We start from the raw sequence: 10913 nt of genomic DNA, 5'->3' as shown, positions 1-10913 counted from the left end.
GTCCACATGTCTTCTCTCAGTGGGGTGGAGGTATGTTATGAATTGCCCCACCTGGGTATACACAAGAAAACTGGGCTGGCCCTCAGAGATCAGATAGCTCAAGCCTGAACTGGCTTGTGACCTCTTTGGTGCACTAGATTCAGGGAGAGAGTTCTGAGTCTGGTTGTGTGGTCTGTAGCATAGGTAATGCTCATATTGAGAAGCTCAGGCAATTGCTGACATAGCCATTTTGAGCTAGACAAAATTGTTCTTCAGCCCTTGGTGATCTTGGGATGCTTTGGCCAACCACTGGAGAAACTTGCCTCAGGACAGTTCCTTCCATTTTTTTCCTTTTAGAAAATTATCTCTGATGGCTGTACTCTGGTTACGTGCCCTACCTTCCTCTCCTTGAGCTCACCAGCAATCTGATCCAGCTGTTAATAATTCAACATGTGCCTGGTGCCAGGAGAAGCAGAATTCTCATTAGAGGTTTTCATTATCTAGGGGATGTGCACAGTAGCACTGGGAGGCAATTTTACTTCTTTCAAAATACTGTGCTACAATTTTCATAGCAGAACACGCCTTGCCAGCCAATAAAAAGCTATTGAGGGGGAAGATCTGCATCTGTTGGAACAAGGCATAGAAATATGAATTGCACATGGTATATGGAAACACACTCTCCTCACATAGCCAAGGTGGCATTACATGTAAAACTAGTTACACAAAAATAGCCTTTTATATCTTACAGTTTTCAGTTTCAGTTTATTTATTTCGGTCACAGACCAGTACAGCAGAAAGCATAATCAGTAACAGTATTAAACACTCTGATACAATGCATACAATAAAATACATACATAAAAACACAGCAGTTTCAGCCTGAATCTAAAATATTATCGTTCAGCAATAAAACTCTTCAACATCAATTTCTGTTGGCTTATGGCAGCCACACAAAAACTGGCCACTTTTAGCGTAACCTGAGGATTCTGATCTGATAGAAGATGTTTTAGGTAGTATTCATCTGATCTACTCTTCTCACATAACCAAGGTGGCATCACATGTAAAACTAGTTACACAAAAATAGCCTTTTATATTTTACAGTAAGCCTAATAACTTATTACACAGTACTACATGAGCAGACACCTGTGTGTATTCCCCTGATTCCATGTGATAGATGTTCTGCTTGCTCAACCCACACAGAGCTATTACTTTAGAGAGCTGTATCTTCACATGATGATAGCTGTATTTATCATGGCTGGCAATGCTTAGCATCAATTAAGGCTGCTATTGCTCAGATGGGTTGGTTGGTTGGTTGGTTCACATAGGTACTAGCTTGAATGCCAGCCTACTGTCTTGTAGGTGACCGATTTGCTGTCAACATCAACGGTTCCTTTTGCCACAAAGGCTCTCAAAGAATCTGCTACTTTCTCCTGTAGTTTTTGCATTGTGTGTGAAATGCAGGTTCTTCATCATCGTTAGTGTCTGAATAGGGAGAGAGTGATGATTTACCTGCAGGAACGCCAACATGTGACAGTTGTTGTACCCTGTTCATTGACCTCTTTAACAGACTATCAAATGGGATGTTTCACCAGTACACCTTGGAGAAATGGCTGAGAAACATACATTGCTTCAGAGAGGGATGCTTTCTCTGAGCTCCTCTACTTAACTGACTACCATGAGGTGTCCAGCATTTCAGACTTCAGTCATCCCTCCAGTTATGCCATGCAGCAGCAACTCTTCCACCCCACCACACGCCACACTGACTGGATTCAGACAACACAATAACCAACAGTGGTTTAAGGAGTCAACGGTTGGTTATTTAACCCACCATGGGTTATTGTGTTGTGTGCTGGGAGTTTTTTTAACCAACAGTTGATTATTTGGCCCAAATAACCAATGCTGTGCAGAGTTGGCTATTTGAACCACCATTGGCTATTGTGTCATGTGGAGGGCACCATTGGTTATTTCCTTGGCCACCGTTGGCTATTTTGTCAGCCACAGAGTCGCAAGGCAGGAGCAGTCAAAGTGGCATCTGCCACTCTAATCCAGCCAGCAGCAGCAATGGCTGATGGAATACTAGTGGGAGGACTGAGGGGGGAGACAGGGCGGGGGATGAGTGAGTCAACTCAGCATGGACTAATAGTCAACTCAACACTGATCCTAATCCACACCACAGTTATTATGCTGTGTGGGGAGTACTTCCTAGATAAACAACTGTCGGGTTGGTTATTACCCCACCATTGATTATTGTGTTGACTGAACGCAGCCATAGTCTCCCTACTGCCGCTTTACTATTTCAAGCAGCCTCTTCTATAGCCATAAATTTCAAGTAATCACCACCCACCAAGCAGTTGAAGGTTGCAGAACCCCACAGCCTTGATGATCTCATCTCTGTATTATATTTATCAGGCATTTTGTTTTTGGATTTAACAGTGTCATACAATCCACTGTCCTTCCATAACAGCACCATGCTACAAAAGCAAAATCTATTGTTCCAAAAAGATCTGTTGATCTTTTCTTAAACATAACCCCGCCTTACTCAAATTCCAACAGCTTTAAACTTCACTGGACGGATTAGATATTTAAAACTGGTATATTTAAACTGGGCCATGCCTATGCTAGGAGAAAGGGATATAAACCACACATACACAGTTATTTCAGCATTTTCTCCTTTGCCATGAGAATTCTAAATTCTGTCCTGTTTTTCCCTGCTGAATCCTCTCCACTTTATGGCAGCTAAAGATTGTGCTAGAATCGGGGGAATAAACACACTTCAAATACATTTTTTCTCCCTATTTAGGCTACACATTCTTTAAAACAGAATTCATTTCTTGAAGTATGCCCACCTCCATTAACAGAGAGAGAGAGAGTATCGATGAGCATTCTAGTTTTAATTTCATCTTGCAGATAGCTCTGTGCTGGAGACTTCAGTTTCATCTGTGGAATACCCTGTAGCAGAGCCTGTCGTTGTGCCCAGCCTCACAATGACTTGACCTCTGTTAAGGACTCTTGAGTGCTGTCACAGTAGCAACAAGCTACTCTAATTTCCATTTCTTGCCCTGCCCTCCCATCTCAGGCTGCAATCCTAAACACATTTACTAGGGAGTAAGCACAATGGAACACAGTCAGACGTGCTTCTGAGCAACATGCGTTGGATTGTGCTGTCATTCTTCAAGTCTTAAGCAGTATGAATTATTGAGCATTGGCCTAAGTATCACAGTGGCTTGGATATCCTTCCTGAGCTGTACTGGCTTGCAACGGAAGACACGGTGGCCTGACCTGCTTTGTTCCGAATCAGTAAAGAGCTGGATCGATAACATGGAACGGGCTCCGCTTTCTGCACCTCACACCAGGGAAAAAGGCCTTTGGGTGCAGCCAATCGCAGGAGCACACGGAGAAGCATTTTAAGCAAGCAACTGTACCTGCAAGGGGTTCACTGGCATCCCTTGGTCCTTGCAGCAATGACTCCCATAGCCAAATCCTTCTATGATCTCAGTGCCACTGACCTCCAAGGGGAGAAAGTGGATTTCAACAATTTCCGGGGGAGAGTTGTCTTGATAGAGAATGTGGCCTCCCTCTGAGGCACAACGGTGAGGGACTACACCCAAATGAACCAGCTGCAGAGCAAATATCCTCGACGGCTGGTTGTACTGGGTTTCCCTTGCAACCAGTTTGGCTACCAGGTAAGTGACTTAATTTGTTCCAGCTCCAGTCCTCTTCTTTGCAATAGAGGGATCCATCTCAACCCTTTCCCTTGCAACTGCAAGATTCTATCTTCCAGAAGGTTGCAGTTGTTCCCTCTTGACTCCTTAAACTCCTAGAAATCAGAGCTCCTGTGCTATGCACACTTGCTGAGGAGTTGGGGAATGCAGACCCATTTAAACTTAAGGGGACTTCCACTGGAACAAACATTGTAAGAACATAAGAAGGGCCATGCTGGATCAGACCAAGGGTCCATCTAGTCCAGAACTCTGTTCAAACAGTGGCCAACCAGCTGTCGACCAGGGACCAACAAAGCAGGACATGGTGCAACAGCACCCTTCCAACATTATAGTATTCTATAGGAGGCATGTTCAGAACTTACCTCCTATGGGATTGTAATTATCTGAAAGATGCACTGTGATGGCCAGAGCATAACTTCCAAAGAGTTGTCCAGTCCTGCAGGATGTTCAGAAATCATGCAATTGCTAAAGTATAACTTATTCTGGCTCTACTATTTAGAGATGCATAGGTAATTTAGATATGGGGCTTTGTTGCACACAGGTCCTTGTCCTTTTCCTTTTTTGAAGAGGGTGGTTTTGCATCGAAGGAACTGACATGTTATTTAAAATATGGATGAGTCATCCAGCTTTTGGATAAGCAGGCTAACCAGCATCATCCTAACAACCACCTACAGCACTGGATACCGTGGGGAAACATATACAGAAATGACAAGGCATTATTTATTATTTAAAATATTTAGAATCATAGAATAGTAGAGCTGGAAGGGGCCTAAAAGGTCATTAACAAATTCCACGGCAGGGTACAATATTAATTAAAATGACTAAAACTGAAATAAAAATCCACAATAAGCAGAAAATCTAACAAAGCAAGGCATTAAAATCAGCAAATGCTTGGTTAAATAAATATGCCTTCACCAGGCACCAGAACAACATCAGGGTTGTCATCTGTCATACTGCAGGAGAGAGAGAAGTCCAAGGGTAGGGGGCCACAACCAAAAAGACCCTCTTTCTGGTTGCCTTTGTCTAGCCTTCAACGGTGCTCCTACACTTTTGCAAACAAAACAAAATCCATGAGATGTAATTTCTTTCATTCCTGCAGCCATTGGAGGGGGGGAAACTGTATATTGGCTAAACTTTTCTTTGCCATCAAGCTTTTAAAGGCACAGAGGCCCTCCCTGAAGTAACAATTAGCATATGTGCATTGAAGACATAATAAACTGGAGATTTTTATTGGATACATTCGATGGCCAGCAATTTAATGGAAGACCTAGGTTATTACAATGTTGGTAATTTTATGCTGGGCATGAGAGACTAATTGCAGAGTACTTCTGAATACTATTTTGGCTGATAATAGATGCTCCATATAGGTTAGGAGACTTTTCTTAGAGCAGTAGGAAAATATTTGGACATTTTTATTTTACAACCTCTGTATACTGCTCCACATCCAGACAGATTTTGGAACAGTGAACAATACAGATAAGATAAAAGAATAAAAACACCATGTTAAAATAAATACTATTTTAAAAAAGAAATGGAGTTCTGGTAAACCCACAGCCGGTCACTCAAGGAAGCCTTCCTGGAATAACAATGTTTTCAGGAGGCACCGGAAGCAACACAATGGCCCCATTCAGACAACACGCTAAATCATGCTGCTTAACCACAAAATGGTTAGTGGAATGCATTATGCATTCCATTAACCATTTCATGGTTAAGCAGCATGGTTTAGTGTGTTATCTGAACGGGGCCATTGTTGCTGCCTGCTTGACTTCCAAAGGCAGGGATTCCATGCAAAGGGGCCACCTCACAGACTCCAATCGGGTCATAGGTCCATGTGGAACCACCAAGAGCCTGCCATCTGATGACCTCAGTGACCTGGATAGGTTAGTAAGGGAGAAGGCACTTTCGCAGGTATCCTCAGGTATATTTGGGTAATATTCTATTGTTTACTGACCCTTGTGTGGCGCAGAGTGGTAAAGCAGCAGTTTCTGCAGCTGTACCTCTCCCCACGGCCTGAGTTCGATCCCAGTGGAAGCTGGTTTCAGGCAGCCGGCTCAGGTCGACTCAGCCTTCCATCCTTCCGAGGTCGGTAAAATGAGTACCCAGTTAGCTGGGGGAAAGGTAATAACGGTCGGGGAAGGCAACGGCAAACCACCCCACTATATAAGGCCTGCCAAGAAAACGTCAGCGAAAGCTGGCATCCCTCCAAGAGTCAGTAATGACTCAGTGCTTGCACGAGAGGTTCCTTTCTTTTCCTTCTATTGTTTAGCCCTTAATAAAATAGCAGTAATGTTTGATATTATGGGATGCATATTAGGGAAGCCTTTTTGATTTAGGAACCACTCTAAAGAAGAAATTAACTGGGAAGTCTACTAAAAAGTCTTCAACCTAGGCTGGAACAATTACATTGATTCCAGAGGAAACTATGGTGATCTATGCCGGTTGGGCAGGGTGGTGGTGGTTCCTTAGTAGCACTAATGATTAATTTTAATATTTTATTATGTTTATTAGATTCCTATAAAATTCTCTAGGCAATGTCCTTTTAAAACAGAATAAAATGTAAAGCTCTAAATCAATACAATATAAAATCAACATAATTTTAAAACAAAGCAGATATAAAGCCAGCATGATAAAACAAACACACATACACACACACCTGATTAAATATAGTACAAAATAGAACATAAAAGCAGCCAAGGAATAAACAGGAGTGAAGAACCTCCGATGAACAGCAGGGATCAAAATAGCAAAGATTTAAAAGGCCTGAGAGAACAAGAAAGTTTTAACTTGGTGATGGAAAGAAAATGGCATTGACACCAGGCAAATTTCCCTGGGGAGAACATTCCATTACAAGAGTCACTGCTATGGAGAAGGCCCTCTTTCTAGGCGCCACCCTCCAAGCTGCAGAATGAGGGGGGGACTTACAGAATGGCCTTTAAAAATGACCTTAGGGTGTGGGAAGGTACCTATGGGAAGATATGTTCCATTGGACACCAAAACTGTAACACCTTGCATCAGGTGTGGAGCTGGCCCTCAATCCATTGATAGCCATGTCAGGTGCCCTGGATTGCAATCTCCCCTACTTATTTATGCATTGCTTCTCTGGTTATATTATGCACAGCATGGGCTCCTTCGCTACAGGCAGCAGAGACGGTAGAAGTGGCTCTGCAAATTATGCCTCATCAGTCAGCCGCTAGATGTATGTATTCTGCAAAGATGTTTTCAGATGCAGGAGTGATTTGCAGCAATGTTATTTGCCTCTCCAAGGCTGCAATGTTATATTCATTTATTTGGGAGCAAGCCCCATTAAACAAAGTAGGATTTCTTTCTGAGTTAACAAGTATAAGATTAAATTCTTTTAGATGATCCTAAAACAGGCAAGTCTGAAGTGGCCAGTTGCAAAACAGGGATACACCTGCTGAAATTCTCCATTTACACAACTATTAAAAGTGCAGCAGCCCCAATTCTAGCCCTTGCCAGAATCACAGAACTTTAGAAGGGCCCAAACCTTCCCTCCCAAAGTAGAATCTTCCACACAGTCTCATCTAGATAATCTTCTTGACCTCCAAAGGATCTGAAAGAGAAATAAAAGCCATTGGCTGAGCTAGTGCCTGGGGCATCCGTCAGCCCTTGTTCCTCTAAAGAGAAGAGCCATTACCAGATGAGGAAATTGTAGTGGGACTACTCCAATATGCTAAACGAAGAGGAAAAGCTTTCTTAGTCTTCCTAGTCAAAATGAAGGGAGTACATTAGAAACGCAATATCCCTTACAAAGGTATATATCAAACACTTACCTTGAAACTAACCTAGTTCCCACACCTGTTCTAAGGAGCCCCTTCCAGAATTTTGTGCACCTCTTGGGCCTTCGCAGCAGCAGCCCCTACCCTCAGGAAAACCTTCCCTCCTGCAGGTTGGGAGGCAGAAAATGTAACAACTTTTAAATGCCTCCTGAAAACAGATCTTTTCACCTAGGCTTTTCCTGGGCTGTAACTGCTTCTTTTACACGCTGCTTTTAAACTTGTATATTGAGTCTTGTCATGTTGTATTTTATGGTTTTAATTGTGAACTGCCCAGACAGCCTCGGCTATTGGGTGATATAAAAATGCAATAAAAATATGTGAGCCTCTGCCCCTGTAGGGAAAACATTTTCACGTAAGTCAGTTCAATTGCGCATTTGTGGAGAACATGAACCAAAGGTTCAAGGTTGTGCTTAAGTTGCTGCACGGATACCATTAAAAAAGATGTGGGGAGCCTGTGACCATCCAGATGTTATTGGATTACAATTGCCACCATTGCTGGCCATTGACTATGCTGGCTGGGGTTTATTTTAGTTGGAGCCCAACAACATCCAGTATTGGGCAAAATATGGGATACAAATAAAAATAATAACAACAACATCTGGAGGGCCACAGTTTCCCCACCATTATGAGAAACACAGAACAGACCAATACTGACACTTTGTACATGGAGTTCCATTTATCGTTATGTGCTTTCCGCTTCACCCCAACAGGAGAACTGCACCAATGAAGAGATCCTCAACAGCTTGAAATATGTGCGGCCTGGGTCTGGGTTTGAACCCAACTTCACTCTCTGTCAGAAATGTGAGGTGAATGGCAAAAACACCCACTCTGTCTTTGCCTATCTGAAGGACAAACTTCCTTACCCAGACGACAACCCCTCCTGCCTCCTGATGGAACCCAAGTTCATCACGTGGAGCCCTGTGCACCGCAGCGACATTTCCTGGAACTTTGAGAAGTTCCTGGTGGGGCCTGAGGGAGAGCCTTTCAAGCGCTACAGCCCCAGATGCCTCACCACCAATGTAGAGCCTGACATCCAGCGTCTCCTGAAGCTTGCCAAATAAGAGGAAGAACCAACTGGTGCTCCAGAGATGATTCCAATAGCCTTTATGTAGCAAGGCGGGTCAGACGAATGGCTAGAAATTCCCTGTGCTGTGATCATGAGCTCCCCCTCACTGCCCACCTTTAGAAATATCCAGGGCCCAATTCCCTTCTCTTCCCTCTTTTGCTCAGTGTATGAGGTGCTTTGCCCTAGCTCCTGACAGAGCCAGCATCAGACTTTTACCGAGTGACGGTGCCCTCTTAAAGTTCAAAGGAGGGGGCCTGAGAAATGTAAAGGTGCTGATTCCTTGGCCCTTGCTTGCTGGGCACTATTTATGTCATGAGTCAAATAAATGAGTTGAAGAACCCCACACACCCCTCTGTGTTTTCTTATCCCACAGCCACCTAATAAACCCCCTCCCTTTAAAATTATTACTTTTCCTTCCCAGCTGATACTAAAAAAGCCAAACCTCAGCTCTTTCCCATTTCTTGCTTTGGGTGCTCTCTTCTTGCTTCCCATAAATGTTGGCATTCATACAAAGCAGCGCATACAAGATCAGGTAGAATCACTGCATAGAGAGCTTCAGCCACGGGGCAGTATAGAAATGTAATAAACAACAACTTCAGTTTCTTATCCCTCCCCACATAAGCACTTCAAGCCTTGTAAACAGTAACCCTCACTAGGCTAAAATATTCTCTGAAGAGCAAAATGTGGTATCCAATTACAATTACCTCACACCAACTTTTAGACTAGCACACCAGCCACACCACCCTGCCAACATACACAAAGCTACTGGAAAATTGACAGCAGGAAAATTATTCTCCTGGAAAATGGACAGCAGGGGTGAGGCACTTGCAGCCTTCCAGATGTGTTTGAACAGCTTCCTAACCATTGCCCATGCTGGCTGGGGGATGGGATCTGGGCCAGATCTACACCAAGCAGGATATAACACTTTGAAAGTGGTTTGAAAACTGTATATGGAGTGTGCCCTGGGCCCTGACAGTTGTCAATATTGTTATAAAGCAGTAGTGTAGATCCTGCCCTGAAGTCAAACAACTTCTGGAGGGCCACAGGTTCCCCACTCCAATTTTAAAAATTGGCCATTATTGGTTCCGTAGGGGCAATTCCATGGTTATGAGGCAACAGAGGGGTCCTGCTTGACCATGTCATAAAAAGGAATTGAGAAGCAAGGATGTGATCCCTGAGGCAAAGGTCTAAACTGTTTTAAAGATCTGACATGTTAATCTTGACTTGGGCCCTGTAAACAACACTGATGTTTCAAGTTTTTCAGTCAAGCTGAGGCTTCCAAATTAAAAGGCAGAGTGCTTACAAATGAGGTTACCAAAGCCATGAGATTTCAAAGTTTATAATTAGCAACATAATAGTACTAATGGGTACTAGTCCTGATGGCTATATGCTGCCTCCAGTATCAGAGCAGTATGGCTATGTACAACCAGTTGCTGGGAACATGGGCGAGAGGGTGCTGTGGGACATGTCCTGCTTGTGGGTTTCCACTGGCAGCTGGTTGGCCACTGTGTGAACAGAATGCTGGACTAGATGGACCCCTGGTCTGATCCAGCATGGCTCTTACGTTCTTAACATGAATACAATAGATGAAAAAGCAAGTGCATTCTACATGACAGAAAGCATTTCATCTGACAGGACTGGTTTTTTTGTAATTTAAATTTTAAAAAAGCATTTTAATTAACAGATACGAATCGTTTTCTTCTCACCACTACTCATTTCAAATTGCAGTTGCAATCTTATACCCACCTTCCCAGGAGGAAGCCCAATTGAGCTCAGTGGGACTTATGTCTGATAGACAGGTATAAAATAGTACTTCGGAAGATCAGGTTAGCTTGTCTGCAATTATGTTATAGCAGGACTGTTACAGGATGGCAGTGTCTTATCAAAAACTCTGAGATACACAATACTCTCTTTCCTGCCAAAGCAGCTGTAGTCTTCCAAATGTATAATATTCCAAACCTCCCTTCTAAAGGCCAAAGCGAACTGGAGAGAAAATGTAGCTGGATGTATGATTCAGTAAAAACCTATCCTGTGGAAACTCCATCAGACTTCTAGTACTTTTAACTAGGGATGGGGGAGAAATTAGCTCAACTTGCATTTTAATTTAAACTTACCTAATTTCACACTTTCAAACCAATAAGCAAATCAACATTGTTATCAACACTTCTCCAAATTTTGCAATGGCATTTTCTAATAAAAAAATGTGTACATTGGGGGAAAGTGCAAACAAAAACGTGTATATTAGTGAAAACAACATTAAAATGTATTATATGCAGAGTCAATGTGGTACAGTGGTTAGAGTGTTGGACTGGGAGTTGGGAGTTTTGGATTCTAGTTCCCACTTGGCCATGG

General features: G+C 43.0%; 1 protein-coding gene across 1 annotated transcript; it reads left to right on the top strand.

Moving 5' to 3' along the window:
* Positions 1-3364: 3364 nt before the first annotated feature.
* On the top strand, positions 3365-8807 carry GPX2 (glutathione peroxidase 2). Its single transcript, XM_063118682.1, has 2 exons — positions 3365-3659; positions 8206-8807. The coding sequence occupies exons 1-2, from the start codon at positions 3438-3440 to the stop codon at positions 8554-8556; spliced, it is 573 nt and encodes a 190-aa protein (XP_062974752.1). The 5' UTR covers positions 3365-3437; the 3' UTR covers positions 8557-8807.
* The last annotated feature ends 2106 nt before the right edge of the window (positions 8808-10913 follow it).

The sequence above is a fragment of the Elgaria multicarinata genome, chromosome 2 (assembly GCF_023053635.1).
Source record: "Elgaria multicarinata webbii isolate HBS135686 ecotype San Diego chromosome 2, rElgMul1.1.pri, whole genome shotgun sequence".
In the NCBI taxonomy this organism is placed as follows: domain Eukaryota; kingdom Metazoa; phylum Chordata; class Lepidosauria; order Squamata; family Anguidae; genus Elgaria; species Elgaria multicarinata.
Note: the sequence above shows the minus strand (reverse complement) of the source record. Positions and strands in the feature narration are given on the sequence as shown.